Here is a 13446-nt window from a genome sequence, read left to right as displayed (position 1 = left end):
TGCGAGAGCAGGGCCGGCCCGTGGCATAGGCCGTATAGGCTGTCACTACCCGATCCGTACCGGAAACCCGATCGGTACCCCGCATGCGCGAAAGGTTTCTACTTCCGGTCGTAGCGTTTTACGATAGTTATGGGTCAGAGTATCTGTTAAGATGTTAAGAATAACAAGTATATCTTAAAATGTTTGCAATAATGAAGCATTTCAGTACAATGTAGACAAAAACGAAAAATAAAAAGAAAGTTACGGATCAGGACTCTCCGATCCTTACTGCGCATGTGTAAAGTCTGACCGTACAAATCGGGTCTACCCGATCCGTACCGCGCATGTGCAGATGTTTTCTTCTTCTTCTGCTCGTTTAATGGCAGTTTACTCCCCAGTGTACGAGGATACTGCCACCTGCTGACCGAGCGAATAAACCCTATTATAAACTGAATTATCGTCATTACAAACGTGTGTTAAATCTGATTTAGCGATAGTCGAGTGTGTGTATGCTTGTCTGTGAGGAGAGGATTGTTGGAATAGTGATGATGATGTGCGCTATCACTGTCAATTAAGAAACTGTAAAAAAAAAAAACTGTAAACAAACTGTAAACACTTAATCTGGCTGATGAATCTACACGTGAGATATTACAAAGTCTGCATTATTAACTCTGTAATTAGGCGCCATTCTTCTTATTTTACGGCGCTGTTGCTCAATCGGGGGACACTCTCTGTTGAGGAGAAAAGCATGAATTTCTTTGTATACGGATTATCCATTGTTTAAATGTCCCGGGCAGTCGAAAAGGAGGCAGAGCTGTTGAGAAATGCTAGGAGCTAACTGGGCGCTAACGGTATCATTCAAATATATTGAATGTCGCAATGTTGGCAAAGAGAGGAAGTGACGTAAGATTTGCGCATGCGGGGTACTGATCGGGTTTCCGGTACGGATCGGGTAGTGACATAGGCAAATGCTAAGGGCGCCGTCCATCAGGGGGCGCCACGCCAGTGCCACAAATGTTGGAAAAAAAAAAAAAAAAGTTGGTACTATTATTTCTAAATACAAAAAATAATCCCACGTTAATTAAAATGCAAAGTAAAGCTTATTTAATAGAAATATTATTTGTTACAACATTACACTACACTGCTGATATAGGGGGGCGCCACCTAAAATCTTGCCTAGGGCGCCAGATTGGTTAGGGCCGTTTCTATGCGAGAGAGAGGGTGAGAGAAAGGGGGGAGGGGGGGGAAACCCCACGGCTCGCGATAAGGAACCGGCTCGCGTCGTTCAGGTCAAAGACTCGGCTCTAAGAGCCATTTCGTTCACGACCGACCCATCACTACAAGATACGACCTAATAGCTCCCCAAAAATGAAGCATATCTCTATCGCCCCCTAGTGTCTGGCTGCAGTATAGGTCATAAATCCTGCCTCCTCCATGTTAGTGGATGGGACTGGGGTCAGACTAAAATTAAAAAAAATCTCCTCAAATAAACTTCTTCCAAAAATGCTTCCTTCCACTAACGGTAGTTCTCATGACTCTGATTTGTTTTTTAGGGGTCTCCTTACTCATAAGTTTGATTGTAATTACTACCATAATGCTGTTAAATTGGGGTGGAACTTTATCATAACAGCTTTGACTGGCAGCTGCAGTAACAGAGAAACTTGCGTATCTCTTTCGGGAAAGGCAGATAGATCTGAGAGGAGGTCCAGTGTTTATGTTACAAAACTGCACCGACTGTTTCAAACTGACAGCCTGAGGTGTTCTTCAGTAAACTGGACTACCCAACAGAAGGACCCGAGGCCCCACTGCACTTTTTCGGTAAGTTAAACGTGTTTGTAAGCTAATCTGTAACTAATGTCCGCAACTAGGTCCTGAGACCTAGCTACCTAAGATGAGCACTCGGCTGTTGGGGAAACTTGTTTTGTAACGTTTGTTTAGCTAATCCGTGCAGGTGAATGAATTTACCCTGACTAATGAAATCATAAAAGCACCAGGCCGCTCAGTCACCAACTACCGTTACTATTACGATTATTAAATATGTGCAAACAGCAGCATGTTTTCTGTCTCTTGCTACATCTGTAAGGACAGTAAAAAAAAAAAAAAAAAGCTTGGACCCTTACCCCTTCATTAATCATTAACTATGGATGAAAATAGCAAAGCCCTGTACTGAAACCAACTACGGCCGTTTGACAGCTTAAGTTAAAGTTGTTTTCTTTTACTAGGTTTGTTTCAAATGTTCCGGTTAAAATAACAGCCTGGATGATTTTAAATGAGATATTTTTCACAAAGTTACTTCTGCAGTACTGCTTACAGCTTACATCCTTTGAGGGAAATAATTTAAAGTATTAATATTTGTCCAATACTCAGGCAGCAGCTCAAACACTGCTGATAACACGTCCGTATGTTGGTGACCACGATGCAACAGCAGACTGAACCAGGACTGAAACCTGCTCCATCATCTCATCTTAGCAAATCTCCACTTAAAAAGCACCAGCGATTCAAAGGTAAACATTATACTGGAAAATGTGTTAGTATATAAGTATTTGTCCTTTTTTAACAGCTCATATGTCAGCTGTCAGCAGAACTTTAGAACTGAAAAAATGTAAGAGAAGAACTTCAGACCCTGAGCGTGTGGGACAGAGAAGGATCAGCTTTATTTCAGATTTGAGAGATAAACTTTATATTTCAGTTTGTGATGGTTCTGTTCTCTTTGTGATTACAGGAGCTGCCCTCAGATTCAGACCTCAGCACCACCCAGTGACAGCAGATAGATCACCCTATATCTTCACTCTTTGTAGTAACTGCAAAATTAACTGATGAAAACAGTACAAAGGTTAAAGTAACACATGTGCTGTCAGTGAAAGCTGCAGCTGTTTTATTGATAAAGTTAAAGACAAAAAGACAAAAGGATTAATCACCCGTGTATCTGTGTCACTATATATCAGCATTAACAGGACCTCAGTTTGGTGTTTCACAGAGCTGCTGATCTCAGACCTGCACAGTTTCTGTTTTAAACACTTGATGTACTCAGCTGCATGAAGAGCACATGAGATTTTCTCTGACACAATTAAATAAAACCTGATGAAGGTCAAAGGTCGCCACTTGTATGTTGAGCTAAAAACTTGTCATCTGGAATTCTTTCACTGTTTTTTTTGCCAATGGTGTGTTATTTATCATAAAGTAATCCGGAGTCATTCATACAAGATTAACCAGAGAGGATAATTTATTTTTAAATATATAACTTTCTACAGGACTGAATATAATATCTTTGTGTAAAAGTCCAGTACCTCTGAGAATGATCTGAATACTTCTAACATTAGACAAAGCAAGTCTCCATCACAGTGTTCATGAAATGCTGGGTTTATCCATCTTCTGGGGCGGGGGCTTATGGTGGAGCTCTGAAGATTTCCCTGTGAGGGAGCTGCTGGTGAAGATCATGAGTCCTCCTTGATCCCTGCAATAAGCTTTAGTCTTCCTGGTGTTTCTTAAATGAAGCCTCTCTCAGTGGGTCAACAGAACTTCTGGCACAGGACAGATGTGATGAAAGAATAGGAGGAAGTTTCTCTAAACCTCTGGACCCAGGAAACCCAGCTTGGTCCTGATGGTCTCCTTTACTAGTTTCTCCACAGGGTGAATGTACAGTGGGGCAAAAAAGTATTTAGTCAGCCACCGATTGTGCAAGTTCCCCCACTTAAAATGATGACAGAGGTCAGTAATTTGCACCAGAGGTACACTTCAACTGTGAGAGACAGAATGTGAAAAAAAAATCCATGAATTCACATGGTAGGATTTGTAAAGAATTTATTTGTAAATTAGGGTGGAAAATAAGTATTTGGTCACCTCAAACAAGGAAAATCTCTGGCTCTCACAGACCTGTAACGTCTTCTGTAAGAAGCTTTTCTGTCCCCCACTCGTTACCTGTATGAATGGCACCTGTTTAAACTCATCATCTGTATAAAAGACACCTGTCCACAGCCTCAAACAGTCAGACTCCAAACTCTGCCATGACCAAGACCAAAGAGCTTTCGAAGGACACCAGGAAAAGTATTGTAGACCTGCACCAGACTGGGAAGAGTGAATCTACAATAGGCAAGCAGCTTGGTGTGAAAAAATCAACTGTGGGAGCAATCATCAGAAAATGGAAGACATACAAGACCACTGATAATCTCCCTCGATCTGGGGCTCCACGCAAGATCTCATCCCGTGGGGTCAAAATGATCATGAGAACGGTGAGCAAAGATCCCAGAACCACACGGGGGGACCTGGTGAATGACCTGCAGAGAGCTGGGACCAAAGTAACAAAGGTCACCATCAGTAACACACTACAACGGCAGGGAATCAAATCCCGCAGTGCCAGACGTGTTCCGCTGCTGAAGCCAGTGCATGTCCAGGCCCGTCTGAAGTTTGCCAGAGAGCACATGGATGATACAGCAGAGGATTGGGAGAATGTCATGTGGTCAGATGAAACCAAAGTAGAACTTTTTGGTATAGACTCAACTCGTCGTGTTTGGAGGAAGAAGAATACTGAGTTGCATCCCAAGAACACCATACCTACTGTGAAGCATGGGGGTGGAAACATCATGCTATGGGGCTGTTTTTCTGCCAAGGGGACAGGACGACTGATCTGTGTTAAGGACAGAATGAATGGGGCCATGTATCGTGAGATTTTGAGCCAAAACCTCCTTCCATCAGTGAGAACTTTGAAGATGAAACGAGGCTGGGTCTTCCAACATGACAATGATCCAAAACACACCGCCCGGGCAACAAAGGAGTGGCTCCGTAAGAAGCATTTGAAAGTCCTGGAGTGGCCTAGCCAGTCTCCAGACCTCAACCCCATAGAAAATCTGTGGCGGGAGTTGAAAGTCCGTGTTGCTCGGCGACAGCCCCAAAACATCACTGCTCTCGAGAAGATCTGCATGGAGGAATGGGCCAAAATACCAGCTACTGTGTGTGCAAACCTGGTAAAGACCTATAGTAAACGTTTGACCTCTGTTATTGCCAACAAAGGTTATGTTACAAAGTATTGAGTTGTATTTTTGTTATTGACCAAATACTTATTTTCCACCCTGATTTACGAATAAATTCTTTACAAATCCTACCATGTGGATTCATGGATTTTTTTTTTTTCACATTCTGTCTCTCACAGTTGAAGTGTACCTCTGGTGCAAATTACTGACCTCTGTCATCATTTTAGGTGGGGGAACTTGCACAATCGGTGGCTGACTAAATACTTTTTTGCCCCACTGTAGCTGTTGATGATAATAATATGGACTCCATTATTAAATGAAAAGAACAAATTAGACTACACTACTGAAACCTGCTATTTCGAAAGTTTCCATGTTACCAGGCTGTAGAGTGCTCTGAACAGAGTGATTGTAGATGTTGTAGAACTATAAGATAAGTTTTGTGTCTTTTTCATAGTAGTGATCTGGTTGTATTTACCTTAATTTAACAAGTCATCAGTCGTGGTAAACCCATCAGCAGATAAACTGGAGCAGCCGGTCTACGTAAAAAGTGTAGGGGTGTGTGTGAGCAGGAGCGTGATGCAGATGCTCCACCCCAAGTCACTACTGCGCAGACTCCGACTGTGTTTCAATTCAGGGCCCAGCCCACATAGACCACGAAGGCCGGGTCCTCCGAAGACTGAGAAAGCCGGAAGCGCGAGGCTGTGAAATGGGACTGTCTGGCCTTCAGATTTGCGTCACCGCTGTCTTGGTGGAGTTTAATAAACTCAGCCGTCTGCTCCTAAAATATAACAGGACATTGGAGTAAATTCTCGACCATCTCACACTTCTGTTTAATCAGTTTTCTGTTTCAGCTGTGTGAAAACTATAACTTTAATCTCAGCCAAACCAATTTACTCAGGGACAAATAAAACACTGAAAAAAGCAGAATGATAACATCTTTAAGTTATCTAAGTGACTTTTATATCATGTTTAACCTGAGTAGTGAAAGACCGCGGGGGTCTGAAAGCAATGTGCCGGGAATCCGGTGTTCTCGCTGGCTCTAGTGAGCCTCGACCACCTGGTGCGCTATCGAGCTGGTGGGTAACAGACGTCTCTGAGCACTTTATCAAGACATCACATATTTGCAAAACAGAGCCAATATTTGAAGTTTACACAGCTACATTCTCGCCTGAAAATATGTTAAAAATTAGTTTTTTGACCCAGAAAGAGTAACGTTTCAAACTCTTTAGCCACGCTCCTCCACTATTGCCGCGTTTGGAAAGTATTTTTATATTATTATGGAAACATTATGAACAATAATTTAATTAATAAAGTATTGAAAAGCGTAATAAGAGTAATATTACAACTAAGTAGCTGCCGTCATTGTTGGAAACTGGAATTGGTTGGCCGCGCTATGAATTCTGGGATATGTTGGGCCACGAAGTACACACCCGACCCATCCTTAAAATTTGGGGAAATGAAGGACGCATTTGTCGGCTGCATTTGTCGGAGTCTTCGAATTGGGACAGCCTTCGTCGCGTTGCTGTGATGTAATCAGCCTACAAATGCAGCCTTCGAAGGTTGCAGCCCCTGAATTGAGACACAGCCTCTGGCTCCAAAAGTGCAACATGGCAGCTCCCACAACTGGGAAATTTTGGCTTCATTTTTCTACAATGGGAGGAAGTGCAGCCATGTTGTCTAGCTTTTATATTTTCATTTTTCAGGACAATGACATCATTACAAAGTTTTAATCTGTGTCACATGAAACATAATTTCTGATTGTATTCATTAGTCTCTCTCTGGCAGTTTTCACCATGCTCTCTCGACCGCTTACACTAATCGAGAGTGACGGCAGGGGCCAAAACCTAGTGGTGATGTCTCCGCCCCATGTTCTCCCATTGGTTGATGAGGATGAGGACACAAAATCAGGTGTGCATTTGTTTTTGTGTTTTTATTTCCTGATGATTTACAAAGGCTAACAGCCTGTTTCTCCTCCTCTGTTACTCCTCCCCATCAACATTCTTTTTCTTCTCCTCCTTTCTCTCTTCTTCCTCCCTCAGCTCCTACTCCTTCAGTTCCAGTAGCCACTCATCCTCCTCTTCGTCCTTCAACCACGTCTCTTCCGTCTTCATCTCCTCCTTGTTCAGCTCCTCCTTTTCTACATTTAGCTAGCCCCCTTCCTCCTTCAACTACTCCGCTTCCTCCTCCAGCTTCTTCTTTATCTCCTTTAGCTCCTCTCCCCCCTCCTCCCTGTTGCCCCTGCGCCGCTCTCCTGCCTCGCCTCCTCTCAAGCCACCGGATGGAGGTACGACGCCTCCTGCGAGGAGCTCTAGCATCTCTTGGCCGTCGTCTGAATTCTCTGGAAAGGAGGAGCAGAAGGACGGGGAGGAAGAAGAAGAACAGCCAGAAACAAAAAGAAGGAGCATCATGTTTGACTGGTGAGTCGTTTTTGAAGGTTACTGCAAGTTCTTTGAGGTTTCCTGCAGGTTCTGGTAGGTCTCGGAAGGTTAGTGGAGGTCTAATAAGGTTCCTGCAGGTACCTGTAATTTCATCTAGTTCTCTGAGATTTCATGCAGGTTCTGGTAGGGCTCTGGGGGATCATGCAAATTCTTTGAGGTTTCCTGCAGGTTCCTAGGTCTCGAGGGTGGGGGTTGTTACTGTCGGTTCCTGAATGTTCATTCAGGTCTCAGAGGTGTCCTGCAGGTTCCTGGAAGTCTCAAGAGGTTCCGGCAAGTCTTTGGGGGCTCTCTCTGAGGTTTCCTGCAGGTCTCTGGAGGTTCCTGAGGGGTGTTTCTACAGGCCTCTAGGGATTCCCTTTGTTGGTTCCTGCAGGTCTCTGAGCCTTCTTGTAGGTCTGTCACAGTTCCTGCGGGTTCCTGTAGGTTAATTTAGGTCTCTGAGGTTTCCTGCACATTCTGGCAGTCTCTGACAGTTAATGTAGGTCTTTGAGTGTTCAGATGTCAGAGAGTTTCTGGGGGTTCCTGTTGAGGGTTCCTGCAGGTCTTTAAAGGGTTATAATCTACTTACAAAAAGTGATCCTTGTTTCCTGTTTCTTTCAGGGCCATCTGTCTTTGCGTCCAGCTCCACTTCCTCTTTTTCCTGTAGTACCCCGCCTCTGCCACTTGTAACCATATCCTCTTCATCATCAGTATCATCATCATCCGATAGTGAGGAGTCGTCCTCGTCTCCTTTTTCTTCCAGTTCCATTCAATCACAAAAGAAGAGGAGGAGGAGAGGAGAAGAAGAGACAGTGAGCAGGAGGAAGAGGAGGAGGAAGAACCACCAAGGAGAGATCAGTGTTTGTCCAGAAAAGAAAGAAGAGAAGGTGGAGGGAGAGGCAGAGGGGCGCTTTGTGGGGCAGATGGCTGTCTGCGTTAGAGGAGGAGGTGAAAAGGGGGAGCCGCTCACGCTGTGTAACTTAAGCCAAGGGAAGAACAAAAGACCAGAGACTGAAGGCTCCAGCCAATCAGAGAGGGCAATCAATGTGTTTGTGAGGAAGAACGGTTATAGAGTGCCGCTGCTGCAACACAGGTGAGGGGGGTGATGGCTGATGATGTAACAGCCAATCACCGCAGATTTTGGCCTTGCTAATCCATTTTAGGTGATTTAACTGTAATTTTTTTGTACTTGCAGCTTGTCCTCCCAGAATGCCTTGTATATCCTCCAGTCAGCTGAGAGTCTGACCATCAGCCAATCGGAACTATTCATTGTCCCTTCTGGCAAGTGGCGTTTTTCAGGCTTCACACAGCCCCTTGCCCCATCTTCCAATCGCGCTGCTTTCCATCTAAGGGTTTGCTCCGCCTCTTATTCTGTTAGCCCAGCCCCCCTGCTTCATCTGCCAGCAGCTGCCATGGAAATGATGTTGGATTCATTGAGGGGTGGAGTTTGTTGTAGTCCGCAGCGGTCCCTGAAGGACTGGACAGCCCCACCCAGCCTGAGCAGCGACCACTGGTTGGTCGAACTTTGTTTTTAAATTAGGCTAATTAACAATCTTTAAATCACAGAATTTACTTAACAGGCGTCTTTCTGTTTCATCTTCACAGTTATGTTCAAGCACTAATATTGAGGTAATGAATCTTAACTTTTCATTTATACAAATAAATCTTTTCTTCAGTGAAACTAAACAGTCTATATTAATATAATTAGTTTAACCAGTGATATATTAATATGTTTAATGTCCTCATCATTATTAACATCATAAGTAGTTTAACTTGTGTTTCTTACTTGGATAAAAATCTAATAAATAAAGTGCTTCTTGTGCGTTTCAGTCCAGCCTTTTCTGCCTGGCGACAGCAGAAGCAGCGGTCCAATCACAGCACTCAGAGCCTCTACCTACCACGGCGACGACCCCGGCCCCTGCCTGCCTGCTCAGCCAATGGATTGCCTGCTTCACTCCCAGCTGACCAATCAGCAGTCAGCTCTGAGTTTCTTAGCACAAATGGAGAGGTGAAGTTGTTTTCTTGTTTTTATTATTTAAAAAAATATATTTCAAATAGTAAAGGGTGTTTCTCTATCTTATGTTGGCCTTTATTAAATTATAGAATTGCGAAAACAAACTAAACACTAAAGTCACAGGGAGGAGTCCTCATATCTCTACATAGCATAAATCAAACAACAGTCGTGTCCAAATTCATGGGCTGCATCCTCCTGAGGACCCGGCCGCGGTCTACGTGGGCCGGGTTCTCAGAAGGTCGGGTAGGCCGGAAGTAAACTGCTGTGAAACTGGACGGTGTAGCCTTCAGATTTGCGTCACCGCTGTCTCGGTGGAGTTTAATAAACTCAGCTGTCTGCTCCTTGCTATCTAAAATACAACAGGACACTGGCGTAAATTCTCGACCATCTCACACTTTTGTTTAATCAATTTTCTGTTTTCTGTTTTATTCAGTTGTGCGAAAACGACCCTTGGGATTAATAAAGTTTTATTATATATAATCTAATAACTTTAATCTCAGCCAAACCGATTTACTCACGAACAAATAAAACACTGAAAAAAGCCAAACAATAACATTTTTAGGTTGTCTAAGTGACTTATATATTATGTTTAACCTGAGTAGCGAAAGGCCGCGGTGATCTGAAAATGATGTGCCGGGAGTTGTGCCCTTCTCGGCGGCTTCAGTGACCCTCGAGCTCTCGGCTAGCTATCGAGCTCGTGGATAACAGACGTCTCCGAAAACGTCGGAGCACTTTTGCAAATATGTGATATCTTGATAAACTGAGCAGATATTTGAAGTTTACACACCCACATTCTCGTCTGAAAATATGTTAAAAGTTTATTTTGTGACCCAGAAAGAGAAATAAGAATAATATTAAAAACTTAGTAGCGGCCGCCATTGTTGAAAACTGGAATTGGCTGAGCCGCGCTATGAATTCTGGGGTATGGTGGGCCACACCCAGACATACCCGACCCATCCTTCAAATTCGGGGAAAAGGAGGGGCAGAGGTGGGTCGAGTATTCAAAAATTGTAATCAAGTAAGAGTAGCATTACTTTACAATAACAATAGTGTGTTATTTATCATTAAGTGATTCAGAGTTATTCATACCAGAGTAACCAGGGAGGATAATATATTTTTAAATATAAGTCCAGAGCCTTTGAGGAGTATCCGAGTATTTATAACATTACACAAAGCAAAGGTCTCCATCGCAGTGTTCATGAAATGCTGGGTTTATCCATCTTCTGGGGCAGGCCTACGGTGGAGCTCTGAAGATTTCCCTGTGAGGGAGCTGCTGGTGAAGATCATGAATCCTCCTTGATCCCTGCAATAAGCTTTAGTCTTCCTGGTGTTTCTTAAATGAAGCCTCTCTGTGGGTCAACAGAACATCTGGCACAGGACAGCTGTGATGAAAGAATAGGAAGACGTTTCTCCAAACCTCTGGATCCAGGAAACCCAGCTTGGTCCTGATGGTCTCCTTTACTAGTTTCTCCCCAGGGTGAATGTAGCTGTTGATATAATATGGACTCTATTATTAAATGAAAATAACAAATTAGACTACACTACTGAAACGTTCTGCTATTTCTAAAGTTTCCATGTTACCAGGCTGTAGAGGGCTCTGAAGATTTAAACAGGTTTACATGCATTAAACTCACAGTCTTATGTTAAAATCTCAAAGGACAGCATTACATTTCTGATATTAACAGTAACTCTGGGCCTCTGTGGAGTATGCAACTGATCTCATTGCTGTCTAAAAACGGATAACAAAAACTAAGAAGTGCTGAATCATTCAAAAATACAGACTATTAGAGTAACAGGTGTGTAACAACAAGCCTCCAACACAGTGTGTATGCTAGCGGCTAATCTAGCAAACAAATTAACAACAGAGTGATTGTAGATGTTGTAGAACTATAAGATGACAAGCTGTGTGTCTTTTTTGTAACAGTGACGTGGTTGTATTCACCTTGATTGAACGAGTTGTCAGTCGTGGTAAACCCATCAGCAAATGAACTGGAGCAGCCGGTCTACGTAAAAAGTGTAGGGGCCCATATGGAAAAGATATATATATAAATCTTATAAAGTTTTTATCTCTCTTGTATGAAACTTGTATGAAAAGCATACAAGAGTGGAAACACGTATAAGATCCCTTGAAAAATTATACAATGAAACTTGTATGTTTTGTATACTTACTAAAAAAAAAAAATGAAAGTAATGAGAAAGTGGCCACTTTCATGAGTAAATCATATATGTTTTTACTATTTCTTTTCCATATGGGGGGTCGTGTTTGCGGTCACATCCAGAGGGTGTGTGGGTGGGAGCGGGACACAGTCGCTCCACTTCCACCTCAAGTCACTAGTTTGTAGACTCTGGCTCCGAAATTGCAAGATGGCAGCCTCCAGAAGCAGGATATTTTGGCTTCATTTTTGCACAATGGGAGGAAGTGCTGTCGTGTCATTTTCTACAGTCATTGGACCCACCTGAACACCTACACCAAAAGGTCAAAGGTTACTCTTTGAAGATGCTAAATGTAATATTTTGGACTAAGAGCACACATAGTTTGAGAGGGGTAAAGGATGCCATCTACGACCACTATGAACGTCCATCACTGAACAGAGGTGGAGTCCTACAGTGAAGTCCTGGGATCCTATCCAAAGTGTTTCAAGCCCCATGCACACCATAATGTTGAACCTTAATGTGACCTAGACCACTTCCAGGTTAAATATTAAATAACAGGGACTCTATCAGTAATTTTATTTTATTTTTTTACAGCAGCATGGTAAACGGGTCTCACAGATCAGAATCCGGCGTGCGCCACCGCGCGAAATGCTGCTTACACCAATGGGACTACCAAAGGTCAAAAGGTCAGGAAAGAAACTAAAAACTTAGATGTACAGTAAAAGTGCCAACATTATTTCAAATGTGGACCCACATTTGCTTTCTCAGAATAAAGAAGAAAGAGTTCAGTCTAGAGGAGATTTACACCAACAAGAACTACAGATCCCCTGCTAACAACAGGTAAGACTACAAATCCCTACTAATGACAGGTGAAGGGTTTTTTCTGTAAAGACTGTACATGCCCTTTATGTTAATATGGTTCCATATCCAAACTCCATCTCCCAGCATGGTTTGCTTGTTCCTGCAGAAGTCTGGAAACCATCTTTGAGGAGCCTCGGGAAAAGGACGGAGCACTGCTCCTAATTGGCCAGCAGAAGAGGCGCAGGCTCCTCCTCTTTCCTGATTTCACGCAGCCCAGAAAAAGGAAGAGACCACAAGGTACACTGGGAAATGTAGTTTGCATTAGGGAGGTTGTCCTAGGCACACTGAGAGTGGTTACTCATTATTGATTAGCTGTTTGTCATCAACTGTGAGATTGAAGAAAAATTCTTTGTGTTTAGGGGCGGGACTTCCTGCTGCTATGGTACACAGGAAAAGAGCAGCTGCTCGGCGACATTGCCACAGCAATGGTGGCGAGGACATGGACTTGGACGTGATGCTGGTGGAGCGACTGAGCGCGCTTGAAGACTTCCTGACTCGGCAGGGTCTGGATGTATGAGCTCTGATATCACTTCTTATCAGCTAACAAAAGGCCAAAAAACTGAGCTGCTACTATGCCCACTGACTGAGTGTCACCATAGTAACGCCATCAGGTGATGTGGTGGGCAGGCTTTTTTGGATTTTTTTGTTTTGGGTTACGATGAAGATGTGAAACATAAACCTGCTTTGATCTTTTTATAGTGTGTAAGGCCACGCCCCTGCTGCTGACCATACCCTCTATAGGCTCACCTGAGAAAATATGACAAAACGTCCTTCGAGCCTTTTTAAGAGGGTGGGGCTTATTATAGACACTAAGCTGCTGATTGGATACCTGTGACTCGGACTGTAAAACCTAACTCCTTTTTTTTTTTTTTTTTTTTCTAAGTTTTCGTTTTTGCTAATATTAAAGATGTCCCCCTCTCCTCCCCCACCCCCAGTACTCTATGGTACGGGGTAGAGTTATGTGCAGTACTCTTTGTACTGCAGGCCTGCAGTGTGTATGTTGTGTGCTGAGTCTATTTTTGAATCAATAAAGTTTTTCTGGTCTCGGAACGTT

The 13446-nt window shown here is 43.3% G+C and overlaps 1 protein-coding gene across 4 annotated transcripts in view; it reads left to right on the top strand.

Annotated features, from left to right (window-relative positions):
* LOC147325333 (uncharacterized) overlaps nucleotides 1-13446 on the top strand; it is a 24121-nt gene extending 10675 nt beyond the window's left edge. For 2 of the 4 annotated variants that reach the window (XM_086299807.1, XM_086299809.1), the window contains exons 2-11: nucleotides 6732-6854; nucleotides 6986-7363; nucleotides 7985-8456; nucleotides 8559-8876; nucleotides 8969-8992; nucleotides 9194-9371; nucleotides 12126-12217; nucleotides 12300-12371; nucleotides 12499-12629; nucleotides 12752-13446. In XM_086299807.1, the coding sequence (XP_086155933.1) occupies nucleotides 6740-6854; nucleotides 6986-7363; nucleotides 7985-8456; nucleotides 8559-8876; nucleotides 8969-8992; nucleotides 9194-9371; nucleotides 12126-12217; nucleotides 12300-12371; nucleotides 12499-12629; nucleotides 12752-12909 (1938 nt within the window). In that variant the 5' untranslated portion in view covers nucleotides 6732-6739 and the 3' untranslated portion in view covers nucleotides 12910-13446. Of the gene's footprint in view, nucleotides 1-6717; nucleotides 6855-6985; nucleotides 7364-7984; nucleotides 8457-8558; nucleotides 8877-8968; nucleotides 8993-9193; nucleotides 9372-12125; nucleotides 12218-12299; nucleotides 12372-12498; nucleotides 12630-12751 lie in introns of all 4 variants that reach the window. The other 2 variants (XM_086299808.1, XM_086299810.1) reach the window with 2 other exon arrangements.

The sequence above is a fragment of the Aulonocara sp. 'chitande type north' Nkhata Bay genome, linkage group LG7, assembly GCF_057382095.1.
Source record: "Aulonocara sp. 'chitande type north' Nkhata Bay isolate Kocher_YH1m ecotype deep benthic linkage group LG7, A_spYH_male_GT1.1, whole genome shotgun sequence".
NCBI classification, from domain to species: Eukaryota; Metazoa; Chordata; class Actinopteri; order Cichliformes; family Cichlidae; genus Aulonocara; species Aulonocara sp. 'chitande type north' Nkhata Bay.
The sequence above is the reverse complement of the archived record's forward strand: the minus strand, read 5'-3'. Positions and strand labels throughout refer to the sequence as shown.